Source organism: Carcharodon carcharias, chromosome 13, assembly GCF_017639515.1.
Source record: "Carcharodon carcharias isolate sCarCar2 chromosome 13, sCarCar2.pri, whole genome shotgun sequence".
Classification (NCBI taxonomy): Eukaryota; Metazoa; Chordata; class Chondrichthyes; order Lamniformes; family Lamnidae; genus Carcharodon; species Carcharodon carcharias.
The window spans coordinates 32886010-32910744 of NC_054479.1; the positions used below are offsets into that span (position 1 = coordinate 32886010).

Below are 24735 nucleotides of genomic sequence, written 5' to 3' on the forward strand. Positions count from 1 at the left end.
ATGCACTATTCCCGGACAGAAAGAACAGTCTACCTGTCCCCAGCCTTCTAGCAATGAACTTTTGAACCTGTAGAACTGCTGGATTTTGTGTTTGGTGGCCAAAAAGATGCATTGCATTAGCTTCAACATACATACACCCATATTCCATTCCATACTCTGTGCCAGATACTGACAGCTAGTGATTCACACAGCAAGTATTCGCAGAGTGCATGTGCTAGACACAGGAGATGGCTGAACATGACGGTGTGTTGTAGAGCAGGCATAATTTAACTGAAATAGAACCATGTTCCAGATCTTAAATTCAACACAGAACGAACAGCAGTGAAGTCCACATGGGTGGATTGATCAATAAGCAGATTTGTTAATTACCTGAGGCTGTTTGGCATTTAACCCTATGGTCAGGCTGAGGTTGGCAACTGACTGCTAAATACCAGGGAATGTCGTCATGGTCTACATTCCATACTGTATTATGACACCAGTACACTGTCATCAATCTGCACCAGATATCACATAGAAAATTTAATCCCTAATTTAAATGTCATCAACCTATGACTATACATGAATGGAATAAACTATATTTGCCACAGCATTTAAAGACAATTTGTTGATTGACTGAACCATATTGTGCTGAATTGAACTTAGGGGGCTATATAACTTGATGGGTATGAGGTAGTCAGCTGTTTTATGCTAATGTTCAATTGAGACTTCTTTCAGAGTTATCCACTGAAATAAAAATAACTCTTTTAAGTTTCTAAAAGAAAAACATGAAATCCTGTCAAAATGTATTTCCCGAAAATGGTACTTCCCCCAATCGCCCGGTTTGTATATATATAGCCACATAGGTCATCAAGAAATAATCAAGCTCCAGGTTTAATATTTAGTCTGGGCTGGGTTAGGCAACTTGTTAAGGTGGTGATGAGACTCCTATGATTTGCCTTAATGTTACAGATGGGGTGGGTGGGTGGTGGGGGGGGGGGGGAGAAGAAAGAATCAGTCTTAGTTTATTATATAGAGACTGCTGCTGGAAGTCAATGAGGGTCTGGCTACAATGACCCTCCCAGGAAACTATCAAACAGCCTGGACAGAAAACTCTAATTAAACTTACTTTCCCCGTCTTTCCTTCATGGTTACACTTTGGACATTCCCAGCAGTTTGGAAGCTCTTCATTGACAACTCCATCTCCATCCTGTACCTAGTAACAAGTGCAGGAAGTTAACATCATTATTAAACGTCCACTCTGCTAATTGATCATTTTTCAGCAGCACAAAGGAACAAAATAATATTTATGACCAAAGTTAAAAATACAAACAGCAATTAATAAACAATTCTGCATATAAGACATCATAAAATGGCACTGTTAATCTGATTGTCATTTTCTGACACTGGAAGTTTTGGCAAAAGGGGAGAAAAAGTCAGAAAACAATTGGCAAAACTCTTTTAATATGAAAACACTAAATAAAATATTTCAATAACAGCATATATTTAAAATCATGAACTACAGTCACTAGCCATGTTGTTTTGTACTTCTAGTGCACATGGAACTGTATGTGCCCCTACCTTTAGAAGAGGCAGGGTGAAGGGTGCAAAGTGTAAATTTCCTGACAGCTTAAAACATTAGTAATTTTCACGAGTTTTAAAATGGTGGTGAACTGTTGATTGCGTGATTGCAGAATATATACCATTTTGCGAATTGCTGTGAAACTTCATGGTCAAGTCCAGTAAAAAATTACAACTGGCCACTACATTATAACTGAAACTAGTGATGATTGCCTCAGAAGAGACTTTATTTCATTAGATGTATAATCTGTTTAAACCAACTCTTCCTAATCAAAGCTGTTAGGCTGAAAGCCACGATTAAGTGATGACACCAGGTTAGTATAAATAACAGATGTGGTACAGTGTTAATTTCACTGTCACTATGTTTCTGGAATGTTCACTATTTGATACACAGAAGGCAGACAGACACAGAATGTGTTTTAATCTCACATATACGCACACATCTTGCTACAGAGTTTCTTACATCAGAGGCTTTTATTGATCAGCTTTGAATTAATTTCTTTAGCAGGTTGGGGGGAGTCAATAACAAACAAGATTCAGGTCACTCATTTAGAGCTAATCCAAAAAATATCCAGGGTTGAATGTGCAGTGAGAAGTTTTTTAATCTTAGCTCACAGCTGGGAGCATGTGAAGCATCCAAAACTGAACAGAATATTTTACATGACTATACTTTCATGTAATGTGGCTCAATGAAGAAGATTTGTCAATCACCTACAATTCAGCTGCAGTACTGAACTGTCCAGTCATAAACTGACTGTCCTAACCATTTTACTAAAAGGTGCAAAGTATTCTGCTTTTATTTAACAAATTAAATTATAATATATAATACAAATACATATAAAAATATACAACATAAATATATATAAACATAATTTGACAATATAAACCATGATAGAAAAACATTTTCAGGTTTAGCCTTGGAGTTCTGACACTGCTTTAAAATACGTGCAACATAAGGTTACCTGAAGATGGCATCCATTTGTTTTTTTAGCTTATGACAATGAAGGGCTTTGGGAATAATTTCTACATTAATTGTGCTATAAAAACGTAACTTTTTGTTATGGTGTTCCATCACCGTTGCAGGCTAATTACTAACAAAATGTCCAATTTAGTGACTGGTGTTCAAAAGAGTTTCATTTTATATTTAAACATCTGTGGACTTCTATTTCACACTGATGACAATACTCAATCTTGAGAGTCGCTCTCCTCCAATTTCCCTTTGAAACTATTTGATGGCCTGCTGGAACTTGGTTTAAATATGAAGAAAGGTATTCCAGCAAGAGTCAGCACTTTCATGAGTTGAAGGGAAATAAATTACCTTTAACTGCTTTACCTTTAAGCAGCCAGGATGCACAATTTCATTACAAATTGAGCATTCCATCAGCATGAAATTGAACTTTTCCTCCTCTTCTTCCACTGTGTCTTCCTTTCCTGCTTCTCCACAAATGAGACAGACTGCTGTGTGTGGCAGGACCGGCTATGGAGAAAACAGACACTGTAAAACTGCCATCTGTGATACTTCAATGTTCCATCATAGCCCACAGCAGTTATTCCTAGTCCAGGTTAGCATTACCTCTGTAAAACTGTACTCAACAATTTGGGGTATGTGTCCCAGCACGTTATTGCTTTTTTCAGTTACTTTTGCACAATGTCACAATCTTGATTCTGCAGTCACCCGAAAGTCCTTTTTAAAAAATTCCCTGAGCTAACTATTTCCTCTAGGGCATTGCTGATATTTTTCTTTCAATTTACAAAACATTGCATTCCTCAATAATTAATGTATTTGGCAATGATCTGTCTAATTGTAAGAATAATATTATTTAATAATCAAAGCCTTATCCACTGGCAAAGACAGTCTCATGGTCCTTCTTCCTTCTGATGCACTCTTAATTCCAGACAAGATGAGGTTCAATAAGTCGTAAAAATGTGGACCTACAACATCTTGGCTTTCCAAGCCTTGGCTTGCTTATAAGTGGTTCCCGATGCTATCTCACTCCCCTATCACTCCTGCACTAGTAAACCTCCATCGATTTCCCCATACCAATAAACTGAATTCAAAAATTCCTGTTTTTGTTTATAAATATGTCCACAACTGCATGCCAACTTACTTCTGCAATTTCCTCCAGCTCTTTGTGCTAGCATGTGCTCTCCACATTTCCAACTCTGCATTAACTCCTTCCATTCGGCTTTCAATGGCAGAGTCTTCAGTCCTCCACCTTGCCAACTACCTCTCTGCCTTCGAAAGTGAAACTCAAAACCTATCTGGTTGACTATAACACAGTCACTTTTATTAATTCTTCTCTTATTGCATTTGCTTCTGTCTTGTTTCATTTGCTGCATTAAAGTCATTTTATAAATGCTGTAGAAGAGAAGCAGGAGGTTGCACTCCTGAGACAGAACCCAAAGTAAAGGCAAAGCAAAACCACCTGCAATCTACGAATGTACCTTTAACACCAGACATGCTTCCAAATTCATGAGAGTGCACTGATGCTATTTCCTCCCTTTTAAATTCACAATGCATTCAATGTATTCACAGTACTAGCAACATTAATCATTTGAAAACAGAATGCTCCCACTGATATAGGATTACATAGGATATATGGCACAGAAAGAGGCTATGTCCTGTCCATGCCGATGTTTATGCTCCACTTGAGCCTCCTCCCCTTTTTCTTCATCTAAACCATCCATTCTCTTCTCTCTCATATGCTTGTCCACATTCCCCTTAAATTCTATTTAAATACTATTCACTCCTTTCCCTGTGACAAATGAGCACAAGGTTTTAGCAGGATTACTGCAATTTTGCTCAGTGTACAGCATGCACAGATTGCTTAAAGCAAATACATATTTAATCAGAGTATTGAAACAGCTTCAAACATCAAAAAGCAGAACTTTGTAGTTGTGTCTCAGTGTCTAAATGCTGCCAAATGCTTTAAAATTAATATTAGCAATGTTTATAACATATGTACTCCTGATTTAATATTTATGTCAAGGGAATATAACCGTACAGTGAGGTAGTACAAACATTTAACCTATTTAACCACAAATTCCTGTTTACTGAAAACGGTATTTACCCTGGTTAAACAATTACAGCTTTAATGGATTGGACAGTCTTTCTGGCTTTATTGTGATCACGTGCTGAAATGCATGATAGTATAGAAAACACAAATTAAAATAAGCACATAGGTTCCGACCCCATGGCAGAATTGCTGGGATCAGAGAACAGCAAATTTTTTATTTGCCAAGACTGCACATTGTCAACTTCGTGCAATTTCCTGAGACTAGCCTAATTACATTTTCATGGAGAGTTCTCAGTCTGCATTGGCTAGAGCTCACAGGGATCGGGAAATTGTCCAAATATTAAAGAGCAGTAGCTGATTCTTTATACTGCGTTTGTGTATAGCTCTTTCCTATAATTAACTTTGTGTAATTTAGCCTGAAATACGTGGTCCGACAGCATAGTGTTTTTCTGTCAGGTAAGGAGCGTACTGTAGGCATTTTTAAAATTCATTCATGGGATGTGGGCGTCGCTGGTTAGCTAGGCCCATTTGTTGCCCATCCTTAATTGCCATTGTTTAGAGGGCATTTAAGAGTCAACCACATTGCTGTGGGTCTGGAGTCATACGTGGGATATGGCCAGACCAGGTAAGGATGGCAGATTTCCTTCCCTAAAGGACATTAGCGAACCAGATGTGTTTTTACAACAATAGTTTCATGGTCGCCATCAGACTTTTAATTACTGGATTTAAATTTCACCATCTGCCGTGGTGGGATTTGAACCCTGGTCCCCAGAGCATTACCCTGGGTCTTTGGAATACTAGTCCAGTGACAATACTACTATGCCACTGCATCCCGTGCTATTTCCAAAATAACCCAGCAGTAAAAGAGGAGATTGTTAACTCTGCAGTATGTGACACTCCTTTTGTTTCAAGTGTAAGTTAAATTTGTTGATGAGGTGTGGGCCTGCTAACGTTGACTGCCTTCTGTAGGGACCACAAAGGAAGTCCAAATCACAAATTATATTTTCAACATAGAATCTCACAGTACAGAAGGAGGTCATTTCCCCCTTCGTGCCTGTGCTGGCTCCTTGTAAAAGCTATCCAATTAGTCCCATTCCCTGCTCTCTTCCCATTAGCCCTGCAAATGTTACTCAATTTATTGTGATTACACTGTGATTACAGTGCAGCAAGTCTCCCAATTGGATTGGCTCCAAATATTTCCAATAGTTCTGTTCCAAACTTTTGATCAAGTAACAATGGGCATTTCAAAGTTGTCTTTCTGAGAAATTCATGAAAACAAGAATTGTTCGCAGATTGCTACAAATATGAGATTATAAGATTATAATGTTTTGGAACTGTTAATTTAGGATAAAATGAATGGGGTCACATGACCTGTTCCACAGTCTGCCTGACGCAAGCCTGGGTGGCTTGATTGTTAGAGATCGAAGGGGGACCCAAATTGTTTTACTGGGAAGGAGGTGCCAGGTGTTTCAAAAGACAATGGCAGCAGCCTGTGTGCTAATAGGAGATAGACAGCAAGTCTCCAAAGTCCAAGGAACGTGTTGAGAATGTCAAGTTGTAAACAGTTGTGCTTTAAACTGTCCATTTACTTCCAAGCTAAAAAGAGAGTTGGGGTCGCAAGGATAACTAATCATCATTTCTGCCTGGGTACAAAACCCATGTGATGAAGATGGGCTTTGAGAGGGAAACTGTCCTAGATAGTGGCCTATGTTGGGGTTGTGCTTGCGTGAACGATGCATGAGAAGATTTAGTACAGCTATGATGCCCCCCAAGAGTTGAAAAACTTGTTGCTTTGAGTAGAATCATAAGGGCGGAAGAGCATTGGATGAAGCACCTGAAGGCTAATGAAACTATATAGCAGTAGTGAGGATTTAAGATTAGAAGATTTTTTTTAAATCCAGGTGTTAGATTATTGGGTTCATCGGAGCCACAATGCCTGAAGGTTAATATCAAAGCTGGATCGCTCTACAAGGAAATACCTCTTCCAACACAATTTTGTAAACAATAACAAAAAATGAACTACAAATCATTATGCATATCAATGCCTATTTAATGCCTTCCAAGCAGCTAATCGTTAAAAAGTTCAATTAAGTGTGAACAATTGAAGTAGGAAATGGCTACAAGGCAGCAGAGAAATTTCCAATCCATCTATACATTACTGCGTATACTATCAGCAGTCTTATCTTCTTAATAATGCTTCGAATTCTTGGCTCTAATAGAAATTTGGATACAACACTTTGACTAAATTAATTACAATAATTTTCATAATTTATTTTCATTCTAAAAGTTGGATATTTTTTCCTGCAAATTAAAAATGCAATATGATGCCTCCACAAGTATTATATATTATGTATATTCAGTGATGATAACTTTAGTATGGTATGGTGCATTTGTAGATGAAGAGGAAAGATATTTTCAAAACTTCTAGAACTTTAGAAAAGGTTCTAATTTGCATGGTGATCCTACTTGTTAAGTGGGTGTTGTTTCCTGTTTTACTCTCCTGCGGTAATTAGGTTTTAATAACTACCTTCAAATTGTGTGGTTAGAAGTTATTTGAAATTCAATGTACTTGCATCATGGGCCTGTATTATTTTCCATATCCAGGCAACACTTTTGAATTGAGTGTTTTTAGGATCAAACTATTTCTGGAAGCTGCATTCCAGCCTTTAGGATGGTTTTCAGGGATTGCACCACCATCAGAACAGCCTAAAAGAGGGCCTCTATACTGGGTAAGAACGGGCAAAATTTAAATAGAACAAAATGTACCCTGCTGGAATTTCCTTTCCCTTTCATGGGAAATGCACTCACATCAGTAACTAATAAATATTTCTTTGTATGTATAACTGATATAATATAGTTTGGATAATTTTGAACTTAAAACCTTACAAGGTTCCAGACACTCAAACTGAACAGGTTACATTCAGCTTTTAAAGGGGACAAGTTGAAAGTCTGAAGCATAACTTTGAAACCTGGCTATACCAAGGATTAATGAAAACAAATGCAATCAATACGGAATACCGCAGAACAGTTGAGAAACCAGTGCATGAAATTGTGTCACTATACAATTACAATGTGTTTTGATGACAGCAAAACATGTCCATACATTTCAAAAACATTGTGAGGTTTTCCCTTTGAATATAACAATGCAGGCTAAGTCAATGGAATTGATGGAGATAATTTTCTCTGAATATCTAGTGAAAAATTATGGTGATCCCATCCTCCGCAGTGTAATACTAAAATGCATCACTGGAGAAACCTGGTAATCCATCAGGAGTATTCACTTCTTTCAGAAATGATTACACATACTGTCACTGGCTGCTTTCTTGTAAAGTTGAAGAATAGCTATCAAATCTATTAACTAGCTTAATCAGCATTTTGTATATGCTGTTCCTAAATTCTGGATAACAGAGTGGATGATTAGGTATTATACCTACAATCCTGCTGTGTCTCAGGTGATATTTTGAAACCCTACTTTTTTTCCAGTTCAGAGTCACACCAGGCCTGATCTGGAGTAAAATGCTCGTTTTACACATTGACAGAGCAGTGTGACAGTCCATGACCTCCTCATTCAATGTGCTCAAAATGGTTTTTCTGCAAACAATTTACAAAGGCCCATTGATACAATTCTTGCCCATCCAAAAATGGAAGTATATTGCTCACAAAGAGCAATTGCCTCAAAAATTCTATCATCTTTTACATACATCAACTTTTTCCCATAAAGGTATTAAATGGAAACATTTCACCATGTTGTGACTTACAGCAATACACTGCCTCATGATACAGGACTGTTTCATTCTCCCTGGTCCTCCAAACTTCTTCATGTCCTTGCAAAAATGACACTCGCCACATTCTGTTCTTAGACATGCCTCGCATTTTCGACATCTTGTCCTCCTCCTGCGTGCTCCAGCTGTAGCCCTGTTCGCGGCGAGTTTCACAGCTGCAGAGGTTCCAAGCTTTCCTTTCGGCCTTCCTACTGCTCTATGCTGTAAACAAAAAAAAAACTCTATTAGCTAAGTATGCTCAGGTCTCTTTTTCTTCCTCAGTCTGTACACAGAAGTACCGAAATTCGGTATAACTCAAAGAGGGAAAAACCATCTGTCCTTTCAGCACTGTATGATTGTAAAATGAGAAGGGGTATGCCATGAGGTGGCAAATTAAGATGCTGCTAACTCTCAGAAATTATTCAAATCCATATGCCAATACTAAGTAGTTGGTAGAACAGGATTTCTGAAGTGCTTCATTCTGCGAAGGACATAACATCAGACCATTTCTCATGCATTAAGTGTCTCAAAACAAATGTAATAAATTCATTGAGTTATTATCAAGATCAAAATATTGGGAGTACCAATCTCTCATGAGACAGAGTAACTGTAAACATGGTGTTCTAAAGTAATTTACCTTCCTTGAGACTCAGTTATAATGGTGCAGCAAATATTAGAAATTTGCATCAAGTGACCAGGTAATGGGGTTAACTGCACTGGAGTTAAAAAACTCTTCTTTCCCCCTTGTGGTTGCCTTTTCCTTTCCCCTTAAAGCTGCTTGAAGTTAAAAGCAAGAAATTTACAGCTGGCTGGTAATTCTTTGTTGCAAGTTCATTTTCACATTTTGGGAAAGTAATTTAATCATTCTCAGCAAACAACTCGCTTTGAGGTGATACACACTAAATGAGTTAGCAACCATGTTGAATCAATTCACTGTCTCTCATATGGGAGAGGGCCCTGCCAAAAAAATCATGTGCGACTGACATTAGCCGTCATTATTTTCCTTCTCAAATGCTCATCTATCAGTGTAATAAAAATTGTAAAACCATGCACATTTCCTGTCATCACAGCACACTTCCTGTGTCAGACCTAATCGCATGCAATTTCCTGCTCAATTTCTTGCACTTGAGAGGCAGTCCAACAGCATGGAGCTGTTTCTAGGTTGAGGAAAGTGTCAGAGTACAGCATGGTGTTGCCAACATATATATGGAAGCTGCTTTTGTGCCTGCAGTTAATGTTACCAGAGAGCAACAAGATGAAGGATAGGGGGGTTAGTTATAAATCCTTCAGGGGCTTGGGAAATGGTTGTGTCAGGATAGGAAGTGAATCCATTGCTGGATATAAAAGCAAAATACTGCGAATGCTGGAAATCTGAAATAAAAACAGAAAATGCTGGAAAAACTCAGCAGGTCTGGCAGCATTTGTGGAGAGAGAAACAAGATGAACGTTTTGAGTCTGTATGACTCTTCTTCAGAACTAAAGAGAAGTAGCAATATCCATTGCTGGATATGTTTGGATGTTTTCAAACAAGTAGGAATGGAGCCAAGTGAGGGGAATCAAGGAGAAGTGGAGTTGAGACTAAAAAAGGGATGGCATGTTCATCCATATCATGGAAAGATTGAGATAAGACACCATGATCAGCCATGCTTTCTCCACGAGGCCTGTTCATAAATGAGGATTTATGTCTGCTTTGATCCCTTCTCCAAAAGCTGACACTTATCGCTTCTTCCCCGCAACCCCTCTCTTCAGGATGTCCACATGAAACAGTCTCTATCTTTGTAGCATTTCCCCATTGCCCCAAACATTTTGCTACCTGGCTCAGGTCCCTCTCTGATGTCCTTGTGATTTTCACACATTCCAAGTGCTTAATTACATGGCCAGAGTCCTTCCCCGTTACTCAATCCCTTTGTGTCCACTGCGATTTCCCCTATTCACCAAAAAGAGCAGCCTAATCAATTTTAATATGCTCATCTTATATTAATTCTGGATATTTCCAAACTGATCAACATCACAACCTCTGAATCAGAAGATTGTGGCTTTTAATCCCAAACCAGAGACTTCAGCACAAGATCTAAGCTAACACTTCATAGAGTGTTGCATGTCGGAGCTACTGCCTTTCAGATAAAACATTAAGTAGAGGCCCTGCCTGCACTTGCAATTTGGATGTAAAATATATCATAACACTATTCAAAGAAGAGCAGGGGTGTTCTCCCTCGTGTCCAGGCCAATATTTATCCTTTAACCAACTTTTTAAAAAAAACTTGATCAATATCAGATTGTTTTTTGTGGGACATTACTGTACACAAGCACTGTATGTAAACAAGGCTGTGCACAAATGGGCTCTGCTGTGCACTACATTACAACAGTAACTACACTTCAAAAGGTACTTTATTAGCGACAAAATGCTCTGGGAAGAGCTGGCGTTATGAACGACGCTATATGAATGCAAAGTCTCTTGTATACATATCAATCTGCCAGCAATGCTATTTTATATTCAAAAAAGTTATTAAAATGCACGTCAGGTTTTTCAGCAGAACTTTAAATACAAATTGAAGTACTGAAAACCTCATTTCAGTATTATAAATATATATTTTTGTTATACATCGATATAAACAGCTATGAAATAGCCACTAAATTCCTTTCAGTTTCTGGTGTAGTTTACTAATAACATTTTCTTTTTCTCATGTGCTTAATTAGATCACTTCCCTTACAGTGCATTTTAATTGCCTTAAAAGGAATAGACTGTGTCAAACACAACTTTAACTCAGCATATAAACATCACAAATGTGTTTCAGACCTAAACTACCAAAATATAATGCCATGGGAGATCAATTAGTAAGATTTTTTAAAATCTTAATAATTTTACATAAAGCTGCACAGATTTACAGCATAAGAGGAGTCCATTCAACACACTGTCTCTTTACAAGAACAACACAACATAAATCTCACTGGCCTACTATCTCCTCATAGTCCTATCTTACCCTGCTTCTAATATTTATCCGATTTTCCCTTAAGTTGCACTAGCGTCTGCCTCAAGATGCTCAGATTAATATCACCTAACCTCTCTCCTCACTCCGAGACATTTTTTCCTATAGTGGGACATCCAAGACTATATACAGTACTCTTAACTGTGGCCTTACAACAACTTATATTTACCTAGAGCCTTTAACATAATGAAATGCCCCAAAGTGCTTCACAGTCACATCATAAAACGAAGTAAAACACCAAGCCCCATAAGGAGATCTTACATCAGATGACCAAAAGTTGATCAAGGAAATACATTTTAAGGAGTGTCTTAAAGGAAAGGAGTACAGAGAGATAGACGGGTGAAGGGAGTGTATTTCAAGGCATGGTCGCAAATAGTGGAACAATTATAAGTGGGAATGCACAAGAGGTCAAAATTAGAGGAGTGTGGAGTATTGTGGGTCTGGAGGAGACTGCAGAGATAGGCAGGGGTGAGGCAATGGAGTAATTTGAAAACAAGGATGAGAATTTTGAAATCAAGGTGTTGCTTGACCAGGAGCCAATGCTGGTCAGCGAGCACAGGGGAACAGAATTTGCTGCAGTATAAGACATGGGTAGCAAAGTTTTGGATGACCTCAAGTTTACGGATGGCAGAATATGGGAGACCAGCCAATTGGAATAGTCAAGCCTAGAGGTAACAAAGGCACGAGTGAGGGTTTCAGCTGCAGATAAGCAGAGACGAAGTGAAGTTGGGCAATGTTACGGAGGTGGAAATAGGCAGTCTTAGTGATGACATGAATGTGAGGTTGAAGCTCATCTTGGGATCAAATGCAACACCAAGGTTGCGAACAGACTGGTTTAATCTCAGACTGTCAGGGAGGGTGACAGAGTCAGTTGATAGGGAACAGAATTTGGAGCAGGGATAGTAAACAATGGCTTCAGTCTTCCCAATATTTAATCTGGAAGAAATTTCTACTTATTCAGTTCTGGATGTTGGATAAGCAGTCTGCTAATTTAGTGGTGGTGTTGCAAAAGGTGGTGGTGAGGTAGAGCTGGGTGTCATCAAGGTATCTGAAAAGTCCTGGGCAGCATTTCCCAACATTTTGCACAAATTCATTATTACTTCTTTTCTCTTATGTCACTATATATGGAACCCTAAATGCTACTGGACTTTATCTAACAGCACTCATCGTTCAAGGAATTATCTATTTGAATCCCTAGACCTCTCCATTCAACCACAACTTTTAGCATCTATCCTTTGAGCACATATTCCTATTCCTTGTGTTTTTCTCTAGAAAAACATCAGCTCACATTTATCATTTCAAGTTGCATTCAACATAACCAGTACATCTTTTCCTGAAGTTTTCTACAGTCCTCTACACTGCTTGCCAAGCCTTTTACTTTGAGTCATCAGCTAATTTTAAGATGAGAACATATGTTCCCGAGTCTAAATCATCCTTACACTGAGAAAAGTGGACTCAGCACTGAACACTGGAGTAAAGCACTTCCAATCTTTCCCCAGTTGGAATAACACACATTTACTGACACATTTACTGACGCTGTTTTCAGTTTATCAATTTTCTTTTTGTGCTTCCACATTTCCTCTTACCATTTTTATGAATTTTTCCAACATACCTCTTCATGAAGCACCTTATTGAATGCCTTCTGAAAATCTAGATAGCCTATATCTACTTCACAGCTTTCATCAATACAATTGGTCATTTTTTAAAAAAATCATAGTTGTCAAACACGACTTGGTTCCAACAGATTGATTGTCCTTCACTAATCAATGCAATTCTAAATGCCTATTGATTTATCATAAGTTAAGGATACCGGGAGTTTGCCTACAATTGACTTTAGAGGAACTGTTTTACAATTACCTGGTTCACCCTTTCGTTTCTTAAACGAGGGTATTCCATCAACTACTCTCCAGTCTCATGGCACAACTTACATACTTATGGAAGATTGAAAAATTGTGGCCTCTGCTGTCTTCTCTCTGATTTCTAATAATGTCTTAGACTGCAGACTATCAGGGATCAGTGACTTATCCACTTTGAGTTCTGTTCAGCTTTTTCAAAACTAATACCTTTTGAAATTAGATCCATTAACTGTTCCGTTTTTCTCAATCACACAAACATTTGCTATAGAAACTAATGCAATATACTAACTACCTCTGCCATAGCTTCATCCTCCAAATTTAACTCCGACTTTCATCTGAGTGATCATGGTGAGCATATCTAATGTCATGCATAGCATGTCCCAAGGCGCACCACAGGATTGTTAGCAACAAATTTTGAAACTGAACCACCTGAGATATTAGGACAGGCAGCCAAAAGCTTGCTCAAAGAGATAGGCTTTAAGAAGCATCTTAAAGGAAGGAAGGAGAGGTCGCGAGGTTTCTGGAAGGATATTCCAGAGTTTAGGCCCTAAACAGCTGAAGGCACAGCCATCAATGGCAGAGCAAGAGTGCAAAATTAAAAGAGTGCGGGGGTGGGGTGGGGGTGGGGGGGGGGGGGGGGTGTTGTAGGGCAGGAGAAAGTTATGGAAATAGGAAAAGGCCATGGAGAGATTTGAAAACAAAGATGAGCTGGAGCCAAAGTAAGCCAGCGAGCACAGAGCTGATGGAAGGTAATTACAGGATTATACTTACTTTTGTGACATATCTAAAATTTGAACATTTCTTATTGCTGATCTGATGACCCATTGGTCTGCTTTTCTGCCAGCTAATTTAGACCCCCTTGTAGCTCAAAGAACTTTGCCTTTTTCAACCCACTATCTTTATTGTTGACTCTTCATTATCCTTTTCTACTAAATCTAACATGGCAACGCCTAATCACTGCTTTTCAAATTATGGTGCAATGTGCCTTTGGGAAGGACAGCTCTTTTCACAATGAGATGGCAACCAACATTACCTTTATTAAATAAAATAACCACAGTGAAATATAAGTCCTTTCAGCACTCTTTTTCTGAATGTGCATGATCTGTTGTGAATATTGATATCATTAAGGAAATTAGTTGGGAAGTCATTTTTTGAGACTCTCAACTAATACATAGTTTATAAGCCTGAGATTTTTGTTAGACCCTGGCTGAACGACAACATTAATATTCCAACTCAGCGCTGCACATTGTAAAGTTGAGTAAATGCTACAAGACTGTTCTGACACTGGCCATCTGTGTCAGCACCAGAGTTTAAACAAACCTCTTAGCAATGGTATATCGATATATTGGTGGCTATTATGTGATGCAACGTGGTGATATAATGCAGCTGGAAGTGTGTTGAACTCGCACAGCGCAGCTCATGGACAGTGGGAGCCTACACTAGACACGTAAATTGGTCAATAACCAGTTAGCTGAAAGACAGCATCACAGGAAGAACTGATGGTTTTTCATGCTTAAGTGATGTCACTGGGAGGGTACCACTTGACAGGACAGGATAGTTACTCACTATCAGTCTGAATTTTGGAGGCAGTATCCCAGATGGATAGAAATCGTTGCCAATTTTATAATGCGAATAGTCACAGCTAGCCAATCAAAAAGCAAACAGGGACTCCAACTTTCTCTCACATACAATACTTAGCCTACAATAATAAACAGACCAATGAATTGATAATAGTCTGCCTACATAATCAACGTTAAAGTGTGCAACGTTTGCTTTTTAGCCATCATCACAAGTTTATCCTGCACAGAGAGCTTGTTCAATTCAGACTGATCCAAATCAGGACACAAGAAAAACAGAAACTAAGTAAATATGCCTCACTATGTCTCTGAGCGAATGCAGCACTTCAATCAATTGAATATCTTTTTTTTTAAAACCTCACCAAAACTTCTCATTGCAGCATTTGGGTGTTCTAAATGAGGTTGATTTTCTGACATTAACCACACTTCCTAGCACCTGCACTCAAAACTGTTAACATAAATCCTGATGTCTATCTTCAATTGCTTTTCTGAGCTCTCAATCTGCACTGCTCGTCCTGATGTCTATCAATATTTTACTGCGGGGTTACTTTATCTATCTCATTAAGTATTATACGCAATTCAAATGCAACTTTGAATTAAACTTTTGAGGCTCATGAGGCCAAACTTATCAAAGCTTTTCCCACAACTCAAGTTATCCCAACAAGATATGGGGGAGAAATGGATAACGAGTACCATTCTTGTGTGAGGTGAGACAACTGGATAATTCTGTAATCCCCAATTCACAGCCTGGTTTCTTTATATTGACCATGCCAAACAGAAGTACTACGCATCCACCCATCACCCATCTACCCTAGAAGCCAAAACTTCATGCAATATTTGTTACAAAACATTTCCAAAGAGGAGAAAGAGGTGACAACTTAATAGTTAAATACATTTTTAAGAAGATGAAGTGAGATAAACAAAAAGATACAAAAACTGGAGTAGAATGATTTGGCCCAAGTAAAGACATGCATCTACCTAAATGAATGTTTTTCTTTAAATTGAGAAACCTAAGTGAAGGGCCAAAGCGCTTAGTTCAGCACAACGAGGTCAAAACAAGAAAGTAACACTAAAATTAGCTTATTTTCAAGAAATCACAACTTCTTGGCTCAAATATTCTAGGTGCTGCCAATGCTGCACATGGATTTGTGTGCTTTTTTAAAAATTGGTCAATAAATAACTCATTATAAAGTAGGCTTATATCCATACATTTGACTTATATCTGTACATTTGTAAATATTTATATCAGATATATTGAACTCTTGATCCAGATAATGGCAAGTCATCAGCCTCTTCAAATTTTGCATTGTTTAATGCTTATCTACTTTAATATTAATTCGATTATTAAGGAATTGGCCATTTCTGACTATTGAACTCATATTAGATATCATAATATTGACAGCAAACAATAACGTGAAAGATTTAGTATCAGATACTGAGATATATTATTACTGGATCATTCTCTCCATCCCTCCGCCATCTCTAAATTGTCAACATACTGGATGAGTTAAATTTTCCTCTGACTAAATATTGGAAAGACTGAAGTTCTTTTGGGAAGACCAAAACCATTGCCTTTGGTCCCCACCAAAAACTCCATCACTCTCTTAGGCAACTAACTGTCTGAGGCTCGACCAGACATTTTGCACCCTTGGTTTCATACCTGATCCTGAGATGAGCTTTCGATTACACATCTGCACCATCATCAGAGACAACAAAGACACAATTTGCCCAGTTGACGCTGCAAAGTCCTCCTCACTGACAAAAATTAGGAGAGCTAGCCCACAGCGTAGTCAAGCGAATCTGATAGTCATACTCATCAAATCAGATCTTACAAACCCAAACTTCTCCATCACCATCCCTTGGGTATGTCCTTTCCCACTGCCAGGTCAGACCCAGCAAAGATGGCAGTACAGTGGCATACAGCAGGGTGGGACTGGCCCAAGGAGTCCTCAACATTGACATTAAGTATCTCATTAAGTATCATGGCAAGGAAACCTCCTCCTGATTACCAACTACCGCTTCCCTCAAATGATGAATCAGTGTTCCTCCATGTTGAGCACCACTTGGAAGAAACACTTTGGAATGTAATATGGGTAAGGGATTTCAGATCCATCACCAAGAGTGGCTCAGTAGCACCACCACTGACCGAGTTAGCCAACTCCTGAAGGACATAGACCAGCAGGTGGTGAGGGAACTGCCAACACAGAAAAACCTACTTATTCTCGTCCTCACCAATATACTTGTCACAGATGCATCTGTCAATAGCAGTATTGGTAAGTGGCCACAGCACAATCCTCCAGATACCCTCCACTATGTTGTGTGGCACTACCTCAGACAACAAGTTGCCCAAGAGAGCTAAATAGGACAGATTCAGAACAGATCCAGCAGCTCAATACTGGGCATCCATTAGATACTATGGACCATCAGTAGCAGCAGAATTGTATTTAACTACAATCTGTAACCTCATGGTCTGGCATATCTCTCATTCTACCATTATCAGCCAGGGTACCAACCTTGGTTCAATCAGAAGTGCAGAACAGAATGCCAGCAGCAGCACCAGGCATACCAATAAATGAGGTGCCAACCTGCTGAAACTACAACACCGGACTACATGTATCATACATAGTACAAGTAGCATGTGATACATATAGCAAAGAAATCCCACAATCAATGAACCAGATCAAACCTCTGCAGTCCTGCCAGTAATGAATGGTGGTTGACAATTAAACAACTAGCCAGAAGAGGCTCCACAAACATCCCCATCCTGAGGGGCAGCCCAGCACATCAGTGCAGAAGACAAGACTAAAACATTTGAAATCATCTTCAGCCTGAAGTGCCGAGTGGATGATCCACCTCAGCCTCCTCTTGAAGTCCCCAGCATCACAGATGCTATTTTTCAACCAATTAGATTCATTCCACATAATATCGAGAAATGGATAAAAGCACTGGATACAGCAAAGGCTCTGGGCTCTGATAACACCCTGGCTGTAGTACTGAAGGTGTGTTCCAGTATTAGTCCTGTGTCCAGCCAAGCTGTTCCAGGACAGCTATAACACTGGCATCTAACTGACAATGTGAAAAATTGCCCAGTTATGTCCTGTCCACAAAAAGGACAAATCCAATCTGGCCAATATTGAGATAAAAGCAAAATACTGTGAATGCTGGAAATCTGAAACAAAAACAGAAAATGCTGGAAAAACTCAGTAGATCCTGCCAGCATATGTGGAGAGAAAAACAGAGTTAACGTTTTCAGTGTGTATGACTCTTCAGCTCTGAAGATGAGTCATACGGACTCAAAACATAAACTCTTGTTTCTCTCTCCACAGGTGCTGACAGGTCTGTTGAGTTTTTCCAGCATTTTATGTTTTTGTTCCGGCCAAATATCGCCCCACTAGTCTACTCACAATCATCAGCAAGGTGTTGTTGGCAGTGCTACCAAGCAACACACTCAGCAGTAACCTGCTCACCAATGCTCAGTTTGGGTTTTACCACTTGGCTCCAGGCCACATTATCACCTTGGCCATGGCATGGGCAAAAGAGCTGAATTCCAAAGGTGAGGTGACAGTGATTGCCCTTGACATCAAGACAGCATTCGACCAAGTGTGGCATTAAGGAGCCCTAGCAAAATTGAAGTCAATGTGAATCAGGGGAAAACTCTCTGCTGGTTGGAGTCATAACTAGCACAAAAGGAAGATGGTTGTGGTTCTTGGAGGTCAAACGTCTGAGCTTCAGGACACTGCTGGAGAAGCTCCTCAGGGTAGTGTTCTCGGACCGGCCATCTTCAGCTGCTTCATCAATGATCTTCCCTCCATCATAAGGTGAGAAATGGGGACTTCACTGATGATTGCACAATGTACAGTACCATTCGCAACTGCTCAGATACTAAAGCTGTCAGCCCCACATGCAGCAAGACCTGGCCAAAATTCAGGCTTGGGCTGATAAGTGGTAAGTAACATTTGTGCCACCTCCAACAAAAGAGAATCTAACTATCTCCCCTTGATATTCAACGGCATTATCATCTCCCCAACCTGGAGGATTACCATTGACCAGAAACTTAAATGGACCAGCCATACAAATACTGTCAAAAGCAGGTCAGAGGGTGGGAATTCTGTGGCAAGTTTCTCATCTCTTGACCCTCCAAAGCCTGTCCACCATCTGCAGGGCACAAGTCAGGAGTGTGATGGAATATCCTCTGCTTGCCTGGATGAGTGCAGCTCCAACAACACAAGAGGCTTGACACCATCCAGGACAAAGCAACCCACTTGACTGGAACACCCCATGCACCAACTTCAACATTCACTCCCTCCACCGACGCATAGTAGCAGCAATGTGTACCATCTACAAGATGCACTGCAGCAACTTGCCCTTTGACAGCACCTTCTAAACTGGTGACCTCTACTAACTGGAAGAAAAAATTCGGCTGACACATGGGAACACCACCAACTGCAAGTTCCCCTCCAAGCCATACAACATCCTGATTAGAAACTACATCGGGTTCCTTTACTGATTGAAAATCCTGGAACTCTCTCCCTAGCAGCGTGGTGAGCGTACCACATCACACAGACTGTAGCCACTCAAGAAGATTGCAATGTTGGCCTTTATTGCCATGGGATTAGAGTACAGAAAAAAAGTTTTGCTCGAGTTGTACAGGGTTTTGGTGAGGCCACATCTGGAGCACTGTGTGCAGTTTTGGTCTCCACATTTAAAAGGATATACTTACATTGGAGGCAGTAAAGGTTCACTAAATTAGCCCCTCGGATGAGGGGGCTGTCCTATAATGAACAAAATAAGTCTATCTTCTCTGGGGTTTAGAAAAATGAGAGGTGATCTCATTGAAACGTACAAGATTCTGAAGGGGCTTGTTAGGATAGGCCTGAAAGATTGTTTCCACTGGTCGGGGAATCTAAAATATGGGGGCACAGTCTCAGGATAAGGGGCCGATCATTTAGGACTGGGATGACGGGAAATTACTTCACTCAAACAGTTGTGAATCTTTGTAATTCTCTGCCCTAGAAGGCTGTGGGTGTTCCATCATTGAATACATTTAAGGCTAGGATAGACAGATTTTTGGTCTCAGAGAATCGAGTGATATGGAGAGTGGTCAGGGAAGTGGAGTTGAAGCTCAAGGTCAGCCATGAACGTATTGAATGGCAGAGCAGGCTCCAATGGCCATATGGTCTTCTCCTATTTTTTGTGTTCTTGGGATGGGCAACAGATGCTGGCCTTGTCAGCAATGCTCACCTCCCATGAACACACAAAAAAAAATCACTAAGATTGCCTATTTCCATCTCCACTCCTGCTTCAGCTCCTGCTGCTGAAACCCTCATTCGTACCTTTGTTACATTAAAACTTGGCTATTCCAACACCCTCCTGGTGAGTTTCACATGCTTTACACTTCATGAACTTGAGGTCATCCAAAATTCTGCTGCCCATGTCCGAACTTGCATCAAGTCAAATTCATCCATCATCACTGTGCTCGCTGATCTACATTGGCTCCCAGTTAAGTAATCCCTCGATTTTAAAATTCTGATCCTTGTTTTCATATCCCTCCATGGCCTCATCCTTTCCTATCTTTAACCTCATCCAGACCTACAAGTCTCCAAGATATCTGCATTCCTCCAATTCAGGCCTCTTGCACATCCCTTGTTTTCATCGCTCCACCATTGGCTGCCAAGCCTTTGACTGTCCTGGCTGTCGGCTCCAGAATTTTCCTCTGCCTCTCTACCTCACTCACCTTTTTTAGATTCTTAAAACCTACCTCTTTGACCAAGCTTTGGGTCATCTGCCCCATTATCACCTTTTGGGCATGATGTCAAATTTTGTTTCATAATCCCGTGAGGCATTCTGACTTTCACTGTGATAAAGGTGCTATATAAATTCTTCTTGTTGTTGACCATTGCACTGTCAGTGGGAACTGTGTCCCAGCAAGACTGAGCACTCTCAGAAGGAAAATAGGAGATGAATACAAATAAAAAGGCAAGCATATTAAGAAATATTTGTATAAATGCACACAAGATTGGAATGTATAAATGCAGTTCTCTTTATTTGCAATAGCACAACTACAATCAGAGGAAGCGTTGGTAGAGAAATACAAGAGGCAGAAACTGGACACAAGAAGGAGAAATGGATTACACATCTTGCTGATGGTTTACACTTTTTGACAATATACTGGTAGTTTAGCTCAGATGACATGATAGTGCGTCAGCTGTCATCAACCTGCACGGTCTCAATATGAACTGAAACTCTTTTGCAGTTCTGGCCTTTATTTGGATCTAGAAATGTGCAACAGTTGGAGAGCTACCAATTTGTTCGTTTACCCCGCATGTACGAACATACGAAATAGGAGCAGGTGTAGGCCATTCGAGCCCACGAGCCTGCTGCTCTGCCATCAATAAGTTCGTGGCAATCTGTTTGTATTTTGAATTTCACATTCCTATCTGCCTCCGATAACCTTTGATTCCCTTGTCTAACAAGAATCTATCCACCACTGCCTTAAGAATATTCAATAACCCCACTTCCAACACATTCTGAGGCTGGGTGTTCCAAAGTTGCACAGCCCTCAGAAAAAATTTATCCTCATCTCTGGTCCTAAAAGGGCGATCCCTAACCTTTAAAGATTGTCCCCCTAGTTCTAGACTCGCCCACAAGAGAAACCATCTTTTCCACGTCCACCTCGTCAAGACCATTTAGGGTCTTATATACTTCAATCAAGTCACCCGTCACTCTTCTAAACTCCAGTGGAAACATGTCCAGCCTGTCCAATCTATCCTCATAACACAGTTCACTCATTCCGCTATCTAGTAAACCCCTCTGAACTGCTTCCAATGCATTTACATACTTCCTTAAATAAGGAGACCAAAACTGCACACAGTATTCAAGATGTGGGCCGGGATTTTCCAGCCCCATTGCAGGTGGGACCCGTCGTCGGCAAGGCGGCGCCTCAGCCAGAAGTCCATTGACTTGCGGTGGGACCGGAAGATCCCAGCAGTAGACGGGTGCGGAAAATCCCGCCCATGGTCTCACCAATGCCCTGTATAACTGAAGCATAACATCCTTATTTTTATGTTCAACTCATCTCGTAATAAAGGATAGCATTTCATTAGCCTTCCTGATTACGTGCTGTACCTGCTACTAGAACACCTAGATCCCTCTCCACCTCGGAATTCTGCAGTCATTCTCTGCTTAAGTAATACTCTGCCTCTTCATTCTTCCTGCCAAAGTGAACAAGTGAACACTTTCCCACATTATACGCCATCTGCCAAATTTTTGTCCACTCACTCAATCTATCTATATCTGTCTGCAATCTCATGTCTTCTTCACGACATACTTTCTAACTATCTTTGTGTCATCTGCAAATTTAGCTAACATGCCTTCATTCCCCTCATCTAAGTCACTGATGTAAATTGTAAAAAGTTGAGGCCCCAACACAGAGCCCTGCGGGACTCCACCCGTAACATCCTGCCAATCAGACAAAGACCCATTTATGCATACTCTGTTTACTGCCAGCCAGCCAATCTTCTATCCAAGCTAATAGGTTTCCTCCTACACCGTGGACTTTTATTTTCTGCAATAACCTTTGATGTGGCACCTTATCAAATGCCTTCTGGAAATCCAGGTACAGTATGTGTACAGGCTCTCCTTTATCCACTGTGCATTGTTACTCCTTCAAAGAACTCTAATAAATTGGTTAAACATGATTTCCCTTTCACAAAACCATGCTGACTCTTCCTGATTACCCTGAGTTTTTCTAAGTGCCCTCTTTAACGATCGATTCTAACACCTTCCCCACAACAGACGTCATATAATTTCCTGTTTTCTGTCTCCCTCCCTTCTTGAATAGATAGGTGATGTTTGTTACTTTCCAGTCTGATGGAACCTTCCAGAGTCTAAGGAATTTTGAAAAATTAGCACCAATGTATCTGCTACTTCATTAGCCACCTCTTTAAAGATCCTAGGATGAAGTCCATCAGGACCTGGAGACTTGTCAGCCTGCAGCTCCATCAGTTTGCTCAGTACCACTTATAATTTCACTAAGTTCCTCTCTCCCTTCCAACTCCTTATTAAAGCTGTTACTGGAATATTTTCTGTATCCTCTGTCATGAAGCCAGAAGAAAAATACTTGTTCATTTCATTCGCCATTTCCTTATTATCTATTAACTCCCCATTATCACTCTCTAGTGGACCAAGACTTTACTTAGTCTTTTTCTTTTTAGATACTTATAGACACAGTAACCCTAGTGCACTCTGTTATCTGTTTTTACATTTCTAGCTAGCTTTCTCTCATACTCTAAGTTCTTTCTGCTGATTAACCTTTTAATCATTCTCTGCGGTTCTTTATATTCTGACCAATCATCTGGCCTGCCACTAAACTTTGCACAGTTATATGCTTTTCCCTTGAGTTTGATGCTTTGCCTAACTTCTTTAGTTAACCACAGATGGTGGGTCCTCCCTTTAGAATTTTTCTTTATAGTAGTAAAATACTTATTCTGAGTATCCTGAAATATCCCCTTAAATGTCTGCCACTGCTTCTCTATTGATCTATCCCCTAATCTAGTATCTCAGTTCACTTCAGCTAGCTCAGCTTTCATGCCACATAGTTGTCCTTATTTAAGTTTAAAACACTATTCTTAAATTTCCACTTCTCCCTTTCAAACTGGATACAAAATTCAATCATATTGTGGTTGCTGCTACCTAGGGCTGCCTTTACCCTGAGGTCATTAATTAATCCTGTCACATTACACAATGCCAAGTCTAATATAACCTGCTCTGGTTGGTTTCAGAACGTATTACTCTAAGAAATTCTCTCAAAAGCGTTCTATGAACTCCTCATCCAGGTTACTACAGCCAGTCTGATTTTTCCAGTTTATATGTAGGTTAAAGTCATCCATGATTATTGCTGTCCCTTATCACAAGCACCCAATATTTCTTCTTGTATACTTTGTCCTACATTGCGGTGGTGAAGAACTTTTAAAGAAAGGAAATAATAAGCTTACCCACTGTCCCTCTCCCCCAACTTGCCTGCAAAAGTTTAGTGGTTTAAAGACAGCCTTTTATTCTAGACCTCTGTGCTACAGAGGAAACCGAATCCTATTGGGAACAGGCTAAAGGAACTCTCCCGGTCAGTATTTCTTTTGGCACTTACAATGATTCCATTATCCACTGCATGAGGCAGGGCCCTGACACAGCAGCATATTATTCAATGAAATCAATACAGATATTAAATAACAGACTTAAAAAAATCAACCGATGGGCCCGCTTATCAACTGAAACCATGCATGCTGCCTAAAAGGTTGAATTCCAAATCATACTCAGGTTACTGAAATGTTATGAGCCCAGCGCTACCAAAGCGTTTTAAGTTACATTGAGAATGGTTTTCTGCACGGAACTCTTTTAGGCCCGGGTCGTCAGTGAACGGTTTACAGTGGGGACGGGCGGCGGGTCAACTTGGATAAACACTCGCTAGCTACTTAAAAATTCTCTGCAAAAAAAAAAAAAGTGCCTTCAAGCATTCATTACTCCGAAAGTGCCATGAATGCACAACCATTTACAGAACAACTCATTGTTAGACCGTAAGGTTTCTCCTCTCCCCTCCCCCACACTATCCATGCAGCAAACAAGGCAGATCTGGCGTTCAAGCATGATCATATTTAATAGGTTTCCTCCGCAGATGTTACATCTTTGTCAAAATTGTGTGTCTGTACTTGAGGCCACCACATTACTTAGGTCTAGGATTTAACAACTGCTGTACTTTATGTAATAGTAGTGTTAAGCAACGCCACACTCTTTTCAAAGTTGCTTTACTGTATAACACTACATTCTTCCCTACAGGCACACATTGAAAAACTAAGATCAATAAGGAACTATCAAACCATGAAAATCATAGAGAACAAAATGAATATTAAAACATTTCAGGCAATTGCATGTGTCGATTTGCTTGTGATCAGTATTTCAACAATATACATGAACTCAAAGCTCCAAAA

General features: G+C 39.9%; 1 protein-coding gene across 22 annotated transcripts in view; it reads right to left on the reverse strand.

Annotated features, from left to right (window-relative positions):
• LOC121285500 (lysine-specific demethylase 2B-like) overlaps positions 1-24735 on the reverse strand; it is a 248035-nt gene that overhangs the window by 57356 nt on the left and 165944 nt on the right. For 16 of the 22 annotated variants that reach the window (XM_041202006.1, XM_041201998.1, XM_041202002.1 and 13 more), the window contains 3 exons: positions 8333-8557; positions 2876-3034; positions 1106-1192 (listed from right to left, as the gene is read on the reverse strand). In XM_041202006.1, the coding sequence (XP_041057940.1) occupies positions 1106-1192; positions 2876-3034; positions 8333-8557 (471 nt within the window). The remainder of the gene's footprint in view (positions 1-1105; positions 1193-2875; positions 3035-8332; positions 8558-24735) is intronic. The other 6 variants (XM_041201999.1, XM_041202005.1, XM_041202003.1 and 3 more) reach the window with 1 other exon arrangement.